The sequence below is a fragment of the Salvelinus sp. IW2-2015 genome, unplaced genomic scaffold (genome assembly GCF_002910315.2).
Source record: "Salvelinus sp. IW2-2015 unplaced genomic scaffold, ASM291031v2 Un_scaffold2050, whole genome shotgun sequence".
NCBI lineage: Eukaryota > Metazoa > Chordata > Actinopteri > Salmoniformes > Salmonidae > Salvelinus > Salvelinus sp. IW2-2015.
The window spans coordinates 116,587-134,427 of record NW_019943394.1 but is presented as its reverse complement, the minus strand read 5'-3'; the positions used below and the strand labels follow the sequence as shown (position 1 = coordinate 134,427).

The 17,841-nt window shown below is 41.2% G+C and overlaps 1 protein-coding gene across 1 annotated transcript in view; it reads right to left on the bottom strand.

Moving 5' to 3' along the window:
• Window positions 1-237: 237 nt before the first annotated feature.
• Window positions 238-17,841, bottom strand: part of LOC112072815 (lysosomal-associated transmembrane protein 4A) — a 31,618-nt gene continuing 14,014 nt past the window's right edge. The window contains exons 2-7 of the mRNA XM_024140212.2: window positions 16,326-16,464; window positions 9,906-9,982; window positions 7,660-7,782; window positions 6,096-6,191; window positions 5,662-5,760; window positions 238-1,094 (exon numbers count right to left, since the gene is read on the bottom strand). Of these exons, the coding sequence (XP_023995980.2) occupies window positions 1,020-1,094; window positions 5,662-5,760; window positions 6,096-6,191; window positions 7,660-7,782; window positions 9,906-9,982; window positions 16,326-16,464 (609 nt within the window). The 3' untranslated portion in view covers window positions 238-1,019. The remainder of the gene's footprint in view (window positions 1,095-5,661; window positions 5,761-6,095; window positions 6,192-7,659; window positions 7,783-9,905; window positions 9,983-16,325; window positions 16,465-17,841) is intronic.

Sequence of the window (17,841 nt, the reverse complement as noted above, 5' to 3'; positions counted from 1 at the left end):
GATTGTCTTAAGAATGTTTATTTTTTTTAGAGTCACACAATATCAAATCTATAAGGAAAGGATGGTGTTTAAAGATGAACTGAACTGGTGATAGGCATTCAAGCGATGGTAATTTCACAATAACTTTTTTTTTTACTAAGACATCAAAAAGACGGGAGGGAGGAAAGAAAAGATCGGAAAGCTTTCATCGCTTTATACATTTCACGTCATCCGATGGCAGACTACTTGATCTGCCCCTCCACTCTCCTTTCACTTATCTACAATATTATGGGGTCTGGTTTTGAATGTTACAGGGCCTTTAGAAGTTCCAATGCAGCTGTTTTTATCTAAATATGAAATCATTTCTGGGTAACAATTAAGCACCTTACAGTGATTGTTTTTGACAATTTTAATTGAAAACAAATTGCTTCTTAGCAAAGAGCAATTTTGCTCGGACTGTTGGTGTGGTCTGAGTGGAGAACTGAAAATGTGCCTCTATTGGCAAAGTTTGGGACTCTTTCCTTAGTGGTCTACTAACTTATTTACTACATGGTGAAGTCACCATGGAAGGCCAAAACTCCATCCCACCAAAACAGGCAAACATTTTAGGCACGCTTTTCAAACAGCTCTTACACTAAAAGGGCCAAATATTACACCATTTAACCACTTGCCCCCAAAACACACAAATATTAGACTATAATTTGTGCCTTCCTGTATTATAATCATGCTAAAAATGTTATTCTACTGAGCCTTTTATACTTTGTTAGTATTCTCATCTTTTATTGTTTCTTATTATTGTTGCATTGTCGAGAAGGAACCTGTAAGTAAGCATTCCGTGTATCGCATACATACAACCAATACAACTTGAAGGACATTATCATTTTCACAGTATTATTCCAACCTCAGTGTAGAAATGTATATAAAAACAGGGAAATCACGTTTTTGACTGCACTGGGCCTTTAAAGAGTATCCCTCGCTAGAAATGCACTGCTGGGTTAAAAATGGCGAGCTGTGGGAGGCCACACACACGAGGGGGGTCTTCAGGCAGGCATGTAGGGGGGAGGGGGCTCTTTCACTGGCATCTTCATTGCCATCTCGTAGGTGGGCAGGATGTACTGAGGAGAGAGAGAAAGTTAATCATTACATTCATCTCATTAAACAATAAAGCAATGTATAAATATAGCCAACTTCGCAGTGTGAAAGGACCAGAGATGGATATTAATCATATTTGCGACATTAATAATAACATTGATAATGCTATAATCTGTCTCTTAAACAATCTGGGAAGGAGACTGGGTGTACTGTATCAGTAACGCGTATATATTATGACGTTTTAAGTGTTTTCCACTAGCGCCAGCTGTTGAGAATACAGACTAATTTACAGTCAGCTACTTTTTCCACTTAAATTAACTAGGCTACTTTTCARCTCTAGAAAGACTGCAGAGCCCTCTTCCGCTAGAATGAACAAAATGCACTTTCTAGCGATCTATTGATATAGTACAGGCGCCTGGTCAGTCACAAAGTGAGCGATGACAGAGAAACACGGTTGGTTTGGCAGTCATCTGTCCCGCCTCTTGGTAACTTTGGGTGTGTGATGTGTACGCTGTGGTTCCAGTCAAATTTCTTTACACGGAGGGAGAGAATGAATTCGCACATCCCATATAATGTGGTAAAGATAAATCACATGAATTTATTTTATTTTGCATGCAGGTTCCGACATTGATGGACCACTGACCCGGGGCCAGTAAAAATGTGTGTGGGGCCAGAGGAGCTCGTCAGTCACTGGCCTGACAGAGACAGTAACTTTTCGCATTCCAGTTCAACATTAACCTGCTCGGTCGCAGTCTACCATTGAAGACTACACACGTAAATGTCATGCTATTTGTATTTGAGAAATATGATTGGCCATTCATTCAAGCACCACCACGCTCCCACGAGTCACAACATCTCAAGCAGTAGCATTTGTCTTGGCAAGCCTACTGTAGCCATGTCGATTGCTCTTTTGGAACATTTGTCTTACAGGGACAGTGGCCTATTTTAAAATCTTCACAAAATGACAATTTAGAAACAAAAATGAATGCAATTAATAGAATGCAGTTCTAAAGAATGGAGTAATGACTTGCATTGCTAAATTACATTTCACAGATGTTTAATACATATCATAATAACCAAATGTAGCCTATTAATAGCTGAATATAGAGAGAAAGCATGCCAACCTATAGGCCTATAGGCATGTCCACAATGCATTTAAGAACTACACCATGTTCGGGCCAGTAGATCACCACTCCGGGCCAGTGAGAAGTGAATGTTGCACCCCGGCTAGTTTCATATGCAACCACGGAGTGGTGGCGCATAGGCCAATTACTGTGCTTAGATTGACAAACAGCAAGCTTGACTAGTCTTTAAAAGGTGTCGAACTGACTCAATAAAGTTAATCTCATACAGTACCAGTCAAAAGTTGACACCTACTCATTCAAGGGTTTTTCTTTTCTACATTGTAGAATAAGTGATGAAATAACACATATGGAATCATGCACTAACCCAAAAAAGTGTTATACAAATCAAAATATATTTTATATTCTTCAAAGTAGCCACCCATTACCTTGATGACAGCTTTGCATTCTCTCGACCAGCTTCATGAGGTAGTCACCTGGAATGCATTTCAATTAACAGGTGTGCCTTGTTAAAAATAATTTTGTGGAATTTCTTTCCATCTTAATGCGTTTGAGCCAACAAGGTAGCGGTGGTATACAGAAGATAGCCCTATTTGGTAAAATACCAAGTCCATATTATGGCAAGAACAGCTCAAATAAGCAAAGAGAAACGACAGTCCATCATTACTTTAAGACGTGAAGGTAAGTCAATCAGGAAAATGTCAAGAACTTTGAAAGTTTGAAAGTGCAGTCGCAAAAACGATAAGGCGCTATGATCAAACTGGCTCTCATGAGGACTGCCACAGGAAAGGAAGACCCAGATTTACCGCTGCTGCAGAGCATAAATTCATTAGTTACAAGCCTCAGAAAATGCGGCCCAAATAAATGCTTTAGAGTTCAAGTAACAGACACATCAACTGTGAAATCAGGCCTTCATGGTCAAATTACTGCAAAGAAACCACTTAAGGTCACCAATAAGAAGAAGAGGCTTGCTTGGGCAAGAAACACAAGCAATGGACATGGAAATCTGTCCTTTGGTCTCATGAGTCAAAGTTGAGAATTTTGGTTCCAACTGCCGTGTCTTTGTGAGACGCAGAGTAGGTGAACGGATGATCTCTGCAAGTGTGGTTCCCACCACGAAGCATGGAGGAAGTGTGATGGTGCTTTTCAGGTGACACTGTCTGTGATTAGAATTCAAGGCACACTTAACCAGCATGGCTTCTCCAGCAATACGCCATCCCATCTGGTTTGCACTTAGTGGGACTATCATTTGTTTTTCAACAGGACAATGACCCTTGGGCTTTGTAAGGGCTATTTGACCAAGAAGTAGATTGATGAGTGCTGCATCAGATGACCTGGCCTCCACAATCACCCGACCTCAACCCAATTGAGATGGTTTGGAATGAGTTGGACCACAGTGAAGGAAAAGCAGCCAACAAGTGCTCAGCATATGTGGGAAATCCTTCAAGACTGTTGGAAAAGTATTCCAGGTGAAGCTGGTTGAGAGAATGCCAAAGCTGCCAAAGAGAATGTGCAAAGCTGTCATCAAGGCAAAGTATGGCAACTTTGAAGATTAAAAAAAAAAAATATATATATATATATATATATTATTAACACTTTAGTTACTGTGTTATTTCATAATTTTTATGTCTTCATTATTCTTCTACAATGTAGAAAAAGGTTAAAAAAAACTTGAATGAGTAGGCGTGTCCAAACTTTTGACTGGTACTGTATATCCTTAATAAATCATACAATGTAGTTATACACTGAGTCCACAAACATTAAGAAGACCTTCCTAATATTGAGTTGCACCCCCTTTTGTTCTCAGAACCGCCTCAATTCGTTAGGCATTGACTCTACAAGGTGCTGAATGGCCCATGTTGACTCCAATGTTTCCCACAGCTGTGCCAAGTTGGCCAAATGTCCTTTGGGTGGTGGACCATTCTTGATACACACAGGAAACTGTTAAGTTTTTAAAAACCCAGCAGCGTTGCAGTTCTTGACAAACTGGTGCGACCGGCACCTAACATACCCCGTTCAAAAGGCAATTAAATCTTCTGTCTGACCCATTCACCCTCTGAATGGCGCACACACACAATCCATATCAAAATTGTCTCAAGGCTTAAAAATCCTTCTGTAACCTGTCTCCTCCCCTTCATCTACACTAATTGAAGTGGAATTAACAGGTGACATCAATAAGGGATCATAGCTTTCACCTGGTCAGTCGATGTCATGGAAAGATTGCCTAATGTTTCGTACACAGTGTACGTCCATAGTATCACATCGGGACAAGTAAAGATCTTGTCGGTATTTTTGATATGAAGTCCATTAGGACTTGCCAGACCGTGACGTTAAAGTGAGTGACTCGTCAGTAGCCTACCAAATTCCATCGGTAAGAGAGCTGTTCATTTGGCTCCCTAATTTGCATACCGGTAGGCCTTTTTGCGATTACGATGGTGAATCCTCTTCACTGCAGAAACAATAGGTAGGCTCTCTCCACTAGCCTAACTCTGGTCCAAAATATGATCAAATAAAACAGATTGAAGAAAAATAATGATACTTATGATATTTCAAAGATATTGATTTAATCAAAGTATTGACAATGGAGTAGTCAGCTGCTGCTGCTTTCTGTGTAGCAAAGCCAATGTTTGACACCTGCTTCATTCTTCAATCATACCTGTATGGCAGATGTATTTTCTCATCTCTCTTAAAAAAGGAAGCTTGAAGCGCGTGGAAGTCAGCAGACTCTTATAGGATTCTTTAAAGGTCCAGTGCAGTCAAAATTAAAATGTTTCCCGTGTTTTATATCATATTGTACACCAGCTGATAAAACTAACACTAATTAGTGTGAAAATACAACATAGCATTAGAATGTACCAGAGGCCAGCAAAATAGAGTTTGTTCTGCAAAAATGTCTTAAACCGGGGGAGCCTGGCTTGCTACTTTTTGAATTATTGGGCTGGCAACTTGTGCTTGTGGAAAACAGTTATTTTTATTTGGCAGTTTTTCCATTCGGTTGATCGAGCACATATTTTTTCTCGAGGCAAGTCGAAGTTCGGTAGACAAAGTCCACGCCCCTTCGTCTGTGAATGGTCAACAGTACTACTCCTAGTGGAAGATGGAACGGGATTCTTCAATTAAGTGTTTGTTGTCATTCAATGAGAGACTGCTAGTTTTCATGCAAATCTTGTCACTTGAAATACTGCTCCAAACATCTTAGTTAGACCTCCTCTGAAAAATCGTCAGATTTCTTGATTTATCTTAGATTAATTCAGACTATTTTGATGAAGTATTTCAGGCTGTTGTTGTTGATCAAGAGGGATAACCAACAGTAATACTGGCATAATATTTTACAATTTTTAAAGTGAAGGTCTTTAGGGAGTATTCGAGCACAGACGTTTGCTTCACCTAGTCAAAGTTCTGCTAGGAGCAAACCGAACCTGTTTGCAGACTGCTTAAAGATGTGAAATGTATGCTTCAGATGTGAATACCGGTAATCCGAGTAGGGGCTTTTCAGGCACAAACATACCTGGGGAGGCGCCGTAAAGGCAGGGTAGACGGCGATCTCCGGCACGTTCCTGTTGTTGATGTACTTGTAGCAATTCCACACGCAGTTGATCAGGTAAGCCTGAGGGGAAAGTGGTCAAAATGTTTAGTCCTTCTACCTAATCCAGGGATGCTCAATCCTGGTCCTAGAGAGCCACAATGTGTGCAGGCTTTTGTTATAGCCCAGCTCAAAACACCCCTGATTCAGCATCTGAAGGCCTATAACCCATCTACTAAAGACCTGTCAGTCAAGGTCTATCATCAGTCTACTAAAGTACTTTCATGGATTGGTAAATCAGATCAAATCTCACATGAACACGAATAAGTGCAGTAAACCAAATAAATGGCATATTCTTGGGAATCTGGTTGGGGGGGGGGGTGGAGTGCAGCATTCAATCACAGCTATTTCCCAGAGACCTTCATGATGATGAGAAAGGTGAAGAAGACGAGGACGAAGAGCAGCAGGCAGCTGGAGTCCATGGAGAGCAGGTTGTCCTTGTAGGGGAAGTCTGGCTGAGAGGCGAGGGGAGAGACATTCAGCACATACAGAAGCTAAACAAAACCCCATAAAGACAGACAGGCCAGGTGACAACGATAGTGAGAACACATTTAAACCCTCTAGGGCAGTATATTACAGAGCGAGGTCAATGAGTTAGCCAGCTAACTTTCCCAAGTACTCAGAAATTACTTTAGTTCTCTCTGAATATAAACTCTAACTTTGAACCAGCAACCCATATTAATGTTTTTCTTTAATTAACTGCTTTCATAGAGTGGTGAGGAGCAGTCTACAATGCCAGGAAGCTCACTCAACATAAATTTTTGGTATATTTAGGGTTCACGCAAACAGTTTTTTAAGCTTTGTTTTACTACTGACAGTTAGAGCTGATTTCGGGATTGTATATAGATTCTGTCCTTAAATATAAGTAATCTGATTTATTAGTTTGTCKCAATTGTTTAATAAAAAATGTACCCTTAACCTTTTTTCAACTGACCATCGTATTTGTTGATTAAATCGGGCTTTAATAATATAATGAGTAATCCTGGAATGTCACAAGTTTATTGACACGAGAAAACTTGAGAAAATAGCAACGCTAGATATCGCAATGACTACAATGCATGGCGAAATTACTTCTGGACACTAACAGCCATCGGGCGTCCGAAGTTGCCGTCAGACATTAGCCATTGAGGGAATGCTTCCTTTGAAATCAATAAAAGCTGCTATGCTGCTCGCGTTGAGTCACATCCAACGGCAGCGTCCAAGCTCCAGAATCGCTGAGGTTCCATTTTGGATGGATGACACACACACACGTTCATTCCATCTTGTGAATTGAAATAATGAGAAATAAAATTGGTTGCATAATGGCCCCCACTAGACACCACTGGCTATTTTACTAAGATTTACGAAGTCAAGAAGTTACTAGTTAACAGAAACTCGAGCTAGCTACATTGACTATGTTCACAATGTAAACAAAAGCAACGTGTAATTAGAATATTCAGTACAACCACTAGAAACAATGAGTACTTGCGAAAAACTGGACCAAAGCCATGGTACTTACGCATAATAGATCAATATGTTACAGTACGGAACATTTTTATAAAAATGCTCCTTCGCCCTCAAAACAACGCGCTCTGTGTGGCAGGTAGAACGGCACATTGACACAACGCTGAAGGTAACGCAACGCTTATAGTGGAGCTGAAGGGCCCGCGGAGCGCCTCCTCACCACTTGATTGTGCTTTAACCAGAAAACGAAGCGCATTAACTGGATGTTTATTTAAGTTAACTGTTTTATAGCAGATTTTTTTTTTTCCTGTATCATAAGAAAGTCAGCTGGTTATCATAATAAAATTGTTCCTGTTAATTGTTAGAATAAAACAATTATAAAAATGTTTAAAAAAACATTCACAAGACTTCTGGTTAGCTTCATAATTGTGATTTGAGAGACTAGCTGACAGGCAGTGGTGAAGGACTAGACTGACTCACCAGCTCCTTCATGTAGTCCTTTATCCTGGGCAGGTAGGTGAGCGAGCTGATGGCCACCAGGCAACTCAGAGCAAAGTCAAAGAGCTGGTAGCAAAAGAACGGGATAAGCCAGCCGTCACGATGCTACGGGGGAGAGGAAGGGAAAACCACACACACACATTACTAAACAAAAATGTGAAAGGATGGCCATTTCACTAGAGTTCGTCAGGAGGTTTGTCAAGCAAGGGCCATATATAGCCATAGCAAAAGCTTCATCTAAATGTTGGGTACTAAACTATGTTGGAGGATGTCACAAAATCAAAAGAATTTCTATGTACAGTGCCTTCAAAAACTATTCATACCCCTTCGACTTATTCCACGTGTTACAGCCTGAATTCAAAATAGGTTAAATATACTTTTTTGTATTGTTATAGGTTTTGGTTTTTCCATTTATGTTTTAAGGTTGGACTTTTAGCACATAGGGCGCACCGATTGGTGTCACCTCGCTAGACGGAAGGTGTTTCCCCTGTGCTGGCCCAGTGCACCAGTTGTCTTGAGAGATGTGGAGGGTCAACACCTTTAGTTGACTCTCCCTATTTGATAAAAAAAATAAAAAATCCTTTGTCTGATCTTACCTGTTTTCATTTTGGTTTGCTTCCTGTCTAAGTTTGGTAGTGGGTGCTCATGGTGGATCTTTTTAAGGTCCCAGTTGTTGCTATGCAACTTTCAGTGGACACCCTCCTAAAACCCACCGGTTTCATTTTGGTTGTTGTCAGTGACTCTTTGTTAGTTCCCCCCTTCTGTTTGAGCAACACTTTTGGTTTTCTTGGTGGGGCACGTAACAGTATACAGGCTTCCTTCTTTTCACTATGTCACTTAGGTTAGTAATGTGGAGTAACTACAAGGTTGTTGATCGATCCAAAGTGTAACTAATAACTTCACCACGCTCAAAGGGATATACAAATTATTTACCCATCTACCAATAGGTGTTTCTTTACGAGGCATTGGAAAACATCCCTGATCTGTGGTTGAATCTGTTTGAAATTAACTGCTCGACTTAGGGACCTTACAGATAATTGTATGAGCGGGATACAGAGATGAAGTAATCATTTAGAAATCATGTTAAACACTATTATTGCACACAGTGTGAGTCCATGCATCTTATTATGTGACTTGTTAAAAAAGTTATTAAAACATAATACCACCTTGACATTATGGGGTACTGTGTGTAGGCCAGTGAAACACAATCTCAATTTAATCCATTTTAAATTCAGGCTCTAGCACAAACAAATGTAAAGAAAAAAGTGGGGGTGTGAATGATGTGGGGGCGTGTGTGAATGATTTCTGAAGGCACTGTACACGTCTTTGCTTAGGTCATCATGACTGGTATTTAGCAGGGGAGGCTACAGCCAGCAATGGACCTACTGTGTGAACACTGAATACAGGGCATCAACAAGGGTAACCTAAGAGCCTGTAGTCACAGCTAAGGCATAACGCTCGAGGCTTACGCAGAACCTCTACGAGACGCATGCGTTAGCTGTGCGTCGCCATTTAAAACTAGCAGATCTAGTCGGGTCCACGTCACAGACGACAAACCTGTCAGTGTGGATGCCCATCAGGCAGGCCTGGTGAGGTAAACATGATATCGTTAGAGCAACGTTGTGTAGCAAACATTGTTTGCCCTGGTGTGGCCAGTAGAATGCACACGTAAGGAGTTTGCATGCAGTGAGTCAAAGTCCATTGCTGAAAAAGCATTAAATACATTAGAAATGGTCCTTTCAGACACCAGGATGTGACAAAGGGCTGCCACCTGAGTTGTATTCATTAGGGCACATACCGTTTTAAAACATTTTGCAATGCAGAGCTTATTTGACAACTACAGGTAGTTCCTCCCCGTTTCAGTCCGCTTTCTTTCGTAATGGTTGAGGTTCAATAACATCATTTCAACCTCCTATTTTACCCACTCCTCCAGGGGTATTTGTCGTAGGCCCGCTTTAGACGTTCATTTAATTTGTATTCAGGGTTTAGAATAGACCAAAAGGTCTATTATCAGAAAGTAGGAAAACGAGGCTTTCATGCGTGTGTATTTAGGAGCAGACATTTGCCTAACAAACCAAGAGAGTAGTCAGGATGAAAGATAATGCAGGGGGTTATTTTCCCACCCCTGAGCAAATATGTTGAGGAGTGACTCGAGAATTTGTAATTGTCGTGAATTCCATTATGGACATGATGTGGATGAAAACACAAATCAGAAGGAAAGAACTTACAGTAATGGCTCCATAGACCATCATGGCGCTGATAGTGAGCATCAGCAGAGAGATGGCGAATCCCACACAGGCATTCTCTATACACACACAGATAGAGAGAGACATTCATTAGGGTAAAATACTTTATTGAAGGACAAATAGGGTTGTAAAGGGTGGGAAACTTCCCGGTAAATTTCCTGAAATTTTCCTGAAATTTTCCATGGGAAGTTAAGCCCTGGAATTTGGGGAATGTTGCTTAAATTCATCAAAAAAGTTAGCTTAACGGTGAACCTTTTTGTGGGATACACATAAGGCAATTCTAGGTCCTGTGGTATATTTTGGTTAAACTATCCCCAATTCTATTGAATTGCAACCCTCTGCATGCACAGTGCATTCTTCCATCACATGTACAGCTGATTCTCAAGATCTTGCACACTAATGAGATGCTATTGAGCCCACACTACTACACGGTCTGAGCTAAGGACTACATGCTTTCTGGTAAGTTTTGATTACAATACTGGGTGGGGGGAATATATTTTATGACATGCATGATTTTTTGTTAACTAGTAAATAGTAGCCTACAGCAAAGTGTGTTTAAATCATTTCGAACTTGTTAACAATTTCTGCTAGTTAGTTTTTGCTATCATGTGGGTTTTAGCTTGCTTGAGCATGCTAACAGTGTTCATTCACCTGTTTCCATGCACGTTTCATTTTAAAACATTTCTCTCACAAAGGAGTTGTTTAATTTAACTGCTTATCTATTTATTTGTACTTGTTGGTTTTTTACTATTTTTTTCTAATCTTTACAGGAAAATGCCACAGGTACTATCTGATGTGTGGAGACATTTCACTGCAGCTAATGTAGAAGRAAAAGCTGTGTACATTTGCAAATACTGCGCCAAATCATGTGAAGAATGCAACAAAGATGCAGAATCATCTGGCCAAGTGCATAAAGTTCCCTCATCACTCACAACCTCTGACAAAAGTCCCTCTACTTCTATTCGAGGGGAAAATTATGAATCAGACACCTTATCGTTAGCAACATCTCATTGTCCTCCTGGAAATCAGAAGTTTTTTTTGACTCAATGGAGGAACGTAGTCAGAGAAATGCTGATGAATGTCTTGCTCGAGCTGTGTATGGAACTGGTTCACCTTTGATGCTCACAGGCAATGTGTATTGGAAGAGATTTGTGAATGTTCTTCACCCAGCATACACCCCTCCAGCCAGAAATGCTTTATTTACTCATTCACCGGATGCAGAGTTCAACAGAGTTCAAGTGAAGGTCAAGCAAATCATAGAGAAAGCAGACTGTATTGCAATCATCTCTGATGGGTGGTCGAATGTTCGTGGGCAATGAATAATTAACTAACTAAAATAATGGATACACTCTACAAGAGAGCCAAGGAAATGGTTAGGTATGTGAAGGGTCATCAAGTTATAGCAGCAATCTACCTCACCAAGCAAAGTGAGAAGAATAAGAGCACCACATTGAAGCTGCCCAGCAACATCCKTTGGGGTGGTGTTATCATGTTCGACAGTCTCCTGGAGGGGAAGGAGTCGCTCCAAGAGATGGCCATATCACAGTCTGCCGATATGGACAGCCCCATCAAGAGGATCCTCCTGGATGATGTATTTTGGGAGAGAGTGGTAAGCAGCCTGACACACCTGAAACCTATAGCAGTAGCCATTGCACGGATTGAGGGAGACAATGCCATCCTGTCTGATGTTCAGACTCGGCTTGCAGATGTAAGAGAATAAATCCGTACTGCCCTGCCCACTTCACTGTTGCTCCAAGCAGAGGGCGCAGTTCTGAAATACATCAAAAAGCGTGAAGACCTCTGCCTGAAGCCCATACACGCCGCAGCGTACTTGTTGGATYCCAAGTATGCTGGCAAGAGCATCCTGTCTGGTGCAGAGATCAACAAGGCTTATGGTGTCATCACTACCGGTGTCTCGCCACCTTGGCCTGGATGAGGGCAAGGTTCTTGGCAGTCTGGCGAAGTACACTTACATGCATGGGCTTTGGGATGGAGATGCAATATGGCAGTTGTGCCAACATATCTCATCAGCTACCTTGTGGAAGGGACTTCGTGGATCTGAGGCTCTTTCCCCTGTTGCCTCCATCAGCCGCCTCAGAGCGCAACTGGTCCTTGTTTGGGAACACACACACACCAAAGCACGCAACAGGCTGACCAATACAAGGTTTGAAAAATTGGTGGCAATCCGGGCAAATTTGAGGCTTTTTGAGCCTGACAACGAGCCATCCTCAACAAGGTTGGAAAGTGACAGTGAAGATGAGGCCTCAGAGTCTGATGTTCAAGAGGTGGATATTGAGGAGGTCCAGGGAGAAGACATGGAAGCTTGAGAAGAAGACAACCAAAGCTTTAGTTTCTAGACTATCATTTTACGTATGTTGAAAACGTTTTTGAGAGATGCGATGGATCATTGGGGATCATTCAATATTCCTTTTTTGTTGTTCAGTGAAATCAGCCAATGTGAAGAGTCAACTAAATTAAAAGTAAAAATTTACATTGGAAGGATTTAATAATTTGCAATTATGTCTACTTATGATAAGGTAAAAGGTTTGTGTTTCGGTCTCCATATGATATGGTAAATATATCCAATGCAAAAAACATCTACATTAAAAAGGTATTCATATTAATTTGCATATATTTCCGTTAATTCCCACGGAAAGTTTCCACCTTTGAATATTCCCCAAAATATGCAACCCTAATTACAAACCCAAAAACGCGTTGGTCTAAGTCTTGGAAAATAATGTCAGTCAAAGGCTTTTGGGAGAAAATTTTTACCTCATAAACATGAGCCCAAGCATTGAATTACCTTTAAAAAACAATTGAACTATTATTGTGCATCAATTGTTTGGGGCCAACATGACCGCCTGGTCTGAGCCATTTGCATCCCACGGTAGGGCCACACAGAGTGCATTCATATAACTGTCAGAGTGAGCGCACTACTACTGAGGCCTAATTGATTCGTCTGTAACTGGAGCATCTCTGGGCTGCGTGCTTGCTCTCTTTTAGCGTTAGCTTGCTCTAGGGAGCCCTTACATTCTCCCGCTCAGGCACTCAGTAATACCAGTTAAAACGACAAGGCACAACAGCACAGGCTACGCTAGGCTAATGAATTGGCCTGCCGTCTGCTTCTGACCACGCATGGCCTCCTGCTAAGCTCGGGAACGATTAAGTAATTGAGGAGAGGTACAAGTGGTTCAGTCCCAAGGCTCTCAAGGTCTATTATTCACACAGTCACTCTTAAGCTGTGCAGGAAGCCATTGATTTCTCAGGTATTTGAAGAGGGCCCTCTTCTTCCGCACTTTGTACTCTGATATCACTAACATATCAGACTATAGGTTACAGCGGTTTAGACCCTCATCTTTTGTCTGTAAACACAACACTTTTATTTTGTGGACTTTATTTAGACAGTAGGTGGGGGACACAGAAAGGGATGGACAGCGTTGAAAAAGTGTCGGACCAGTGATTTTGAACCATTACTGCAGGGTGAAATCGGATGTGTAGATGCCAAACTCTGGCTCGCGATCTCCTTCTTAAACATAGTAACTAAGTGGGAAGAGACCGACTAGAAATGGCACTGATGAAGCCACAGCAGTGCCAGGCTTTGATAATAGCCCAGTCAATCCACTGAATGCTGACATTGTATCAAAGCTAGGATTTATGTAGCGCACCCACCACCCACCCTGTGATCGAGCCAACTAAACAGCAAGCCAACCACAGAGTGCATAGCACTGGGCCCAGTTTCATGATAGCGATAGAATTTAGGCTTAGAGTTTTTTAAACAATGCATCTTTTCTACAACGGCCAAAGACTCGTTTCCCAAAACATAATGCAGAGAGAACGGTCGACAAGTGCGTCATTGAGGTATGTGTCGATACTGATAGGATCGAAAGAAAGGGCGCACTGCTCTCGGATTAGCTTTGTCCATTAAAATTGTACCTTAAAATTATAATTATTTCACAATACTGACAACGGATCGGCTCCTATTACCACCTACGGCTGCAAATATGAGGTGCCTTATTCTAATGGTTACCCAATACAAATGCAATGCAAGGCTAAATTACTTCCACACACTAACAGCCCAGCTACACTACAGCCATCGGGCGTCCGGAGTTTCCATCATACATTAGCCATTGAGGGAATGCTTCCTTTGAAATCAATAAAAGCTGCTATACTGCTCGCGTTGAGTCACATCCAACTGCAGCGTCCAAGCTCCAGAATCGCAGAGGTTCCATTTTTGACAGATGATGCACACATTCATTACATCTTGTGAATTGAAATGAGAAATAAAGTTGATTTTGGTTGCATAATGGCCCCCACTAGACACCACTGGCTATTTTACTAATATTTATGAAGTCAAGAAGCTACTCGTTAGTCAATGTAGCCTGCTCGAGTTTCTGCTATGTTCACAACGTAAACAAAAGCAACGTGTAATTAGAAGATATTTAGTACAACCACTAAAAACAACTTAAGAGTACTTGTGAAAATGAATACTTTAAGAATTATTTCACAATACTGACAGCGGATCAGCTCCTATTACCACCTACGGCTGAAAATATTGAGTCGGCTTATTCTAATGCTAACCCAATACAACGGCACTAAATCACCGATTTGGCACATCATTGTGCACATGTGTTACACATCATGAAATATATTGAGACAAATTACAAACAGAAGCCTGAAGGTATCAAAATAGAACTTCATTGATTAGTATTAAATGTATTTCAATGATYGAAATAGGCCTATAGCCTACTGTTTATAATGCCATCATTTTATGTTTTCATTTAAATCATCTACAGTGGCTTGCGAAAGTATTCACTCCCTTGGCATTTTTCCTATTTTGAAGCCTTTACAATGTGGAATTAAAATACATTTTTGGGGGGTTTGTATCATTTGATTTTCACAAAATGCCTACCACTTTGAAGATGCCAAATATTTATTGCGAAACAAACAAGAAATAAGACAAACACTGAAAACTTCAGAGCCACCTTTTGCAGCAATTACAGCTGCAAGTCTCTTGGGGTGGGTCTCGATAAGCTTGGCACATCTGGGATTTTTGCCCATTCTTCAAGGCAAAACTGCTTCAGCTCCTTCAAGTTGGATGGGTTCTGCTGGTGTACAGCAATCTTTAAGTTATACCACAGATTCTCAATTGGATTGAGGTCTGGGCTTTGACTAGGCCATTCCAAGACATTTAAATGTTTCCCCTTAAACCACTCAAGTGTTGCTTTAGCAGTATGCATAGGGTCATTGTCCTGCTGGAAGGTAAACCTCCGTCCCAGTCTCAAATCTCTGGAAGACTGAAACAGGTTTCCCTCAAGAATTTCCCTGYATTTAGCGCCATCCATCATTCCTTCAATTCTGACCAGTTTCCAGTCCTTGCCAATGAAAAACATCCCCACAGCATGATGCTGCCACCACCATGCTCTAACTGTGGGGATGGTGTTCTCGGGTTGATGAGAGGTGTTGGGTTCGCGCCAGACATAGCGTTTTCCTTCATGGCCAAAAAAAGCTAAATTGTAGTCCGCTGTGGAGCTTTGCAGCTCCTTCAGGATTATCTTTGGTCTCTTTGTTGCCTCTGATTAATGCCCTCCTTTCCTGGTCCGTGGGTTTTGGTGGGTGGCCCTCTCTTGGCAGGTTTGTTTTTGGTGCCATATTCTTTCCATTTTTTAATAATGGATTTAATGGTGCTCTGTGGGATGTTCAAAGTTCCTGATATTTTTTATAACCCAACCCTGATCTGTACTTCTCCACAACTTTATCCCTGACCTATTTGGAGAGCTCCTTGGTCTTCATGGTGCCGCTTGCTTGGTGGTGCCCCTTGCTTTGCAGACCCTGGGGCTTTTCAGAACAGGTGTATATATACACTGAAACCATGTGACAAATCTTGTGACACTTAAAGTCCACCTGTGTGCAATCTAACTAATTATGTGACTTCTGAAGGTAATTCGTTGCACCAGATCTTATTTAGGGGCTTCATAGCAAAGGGGGTGAATACATATGCATGCACCACCTATCAGTTTGAAATTTTTGTCATTTCACCTCACCAATTTGGACTATTTTGTGTATGTCCACTACATGAGTCCGTATTGGGCTAAAAAGGTTAAAGAAGCAGGCATTTGGTGATAGTTATCCATGATGATGTTATCAAGGGGATTTGTCTGTGTCTCTGTGTGTGTATCTCTGTGTGTGTGTGTGTGTGTGGGTCAGCCATGAGGTACCAGTATATAAAAAGCTAGTGCAGCTTTGCTAATATCGTGGAAATGTTAACAAATATTATATAAAATCGGGGGACGATGCTAAATCATGCTAGCTACTGCCTGCAGCAATTGTGGACGATGTCACTAATGGCGAACATAGACAACTCAAGTTGAACATGAGCCACACATGAAGATTAGATAAACTAACCCTTTAGGACATTCCCCTCTCCTTGGAAGGTGTGGCTAAAGTAGTGCTCGATGACCTCATACTGCAAGTCGACAGTGGGCACATTCTCTGGGTGGGTCACGGCCACAGTCAGCAGGATGCCCATCAACAGGTTCACCACCTGGCAAGAGAGAGAAAGGTATTGTTAGACTGTTCTTGAATACTGTCGCAGCAATTTCCTGTATTACCAAATGAGGAGAGTTATAAACCACACACCAGTCAGTTATACTTAAATTTCATCTTTAATTATATGAGCTTCAAAATCGCCCTATGACTCTCAGATCATGTCAGTGTCTATAATGAATTCTGAGAGTGCCTACAAAATAATACCAAGATCTTTTATAGCCAAGATACACCCCTCTCAACTTACATGACGAACCACAGATCTTAGGAACAGTTCACAAAGAAAGACTTTTACTTGAGAGAGGAGTATACCATAGCCAGATAGCATTAGCTATAAATTATCGTTCAGTTTGGTCTCTAAGACGAGGTTCTAAACTCGTTCCTGGTACTTCATAGTACCAAAACATTACCTCATCCATCTGGAATGCTCTGTAGGCTTTATTGGCCAAAGACATCGTAAATCTCCTCTGTCAGTGCTATCTCATAGAGGCCCATCCTCAGTGGAACACACACAATAGTCGACAGATTCTATTCTGTTGAATAAAACAACCATTCTAATGCAATACAAAGATTATAATATAATCTTACAAGCACTAAAACATAATCTTGCAATTTTCCACGACAATACATAGCCTGCTCCTAGATCCGTTTGTGTTGGTTTGCCAACGCCTATAATTTGGCGTGAGTGACAATGACCATAGGAGTTGTCAAGACATTACAAATAGATCTGACTGGGCACCAGGCTAGGATACAGTCTGTTGTAGATTAGACCATCTATATTGTATTACACCGGGTTCTGTTTCAACTTACGTTTCCTTTCCGCAGACATGAATGATACAGACTAAGGAATGTCAGTAAAAGCGGTAAAAAAAAGGAGTAGAAAGGGCAGAGATGTAGCCAAGATGGATAGCTGTGCCGGGTAGTAAGACAAAACGAGTATCGTAACGGATATGGGCATTTTGTTGTTGTTGATACGATTATGATCATAGTATTTTTGTATTTATCTGTGATTGGGGGAAAAAAGTACTTTTCGGGTGCCAGCACACTTTCTCATTTCAGTCAGTCATGTGCAAGGTTCAACGTGGTCTAAATAACTCAACTGGCTTGTTTGGCCAGCTGTAAAGAGAAGGGCGGACTGTACGTTGATCCTGCTGTTCTGATTGGATAGAGTGAAGCTGTATTTCTCCGTCCACTCACTTCATAATTTCACCCGATCAGTTTCTCGCCCACTGCAAATTGAGGACAAACACACCCCTCCGAACACTGCTCATAATCTGCATCTTTTTTTGCATCGAGAATGCGTAGGGAGGTATTTTGCCAACATATATTTAGGCATATTAAAACACTTCTGTTTTTTCCAATGAAGAATATCATT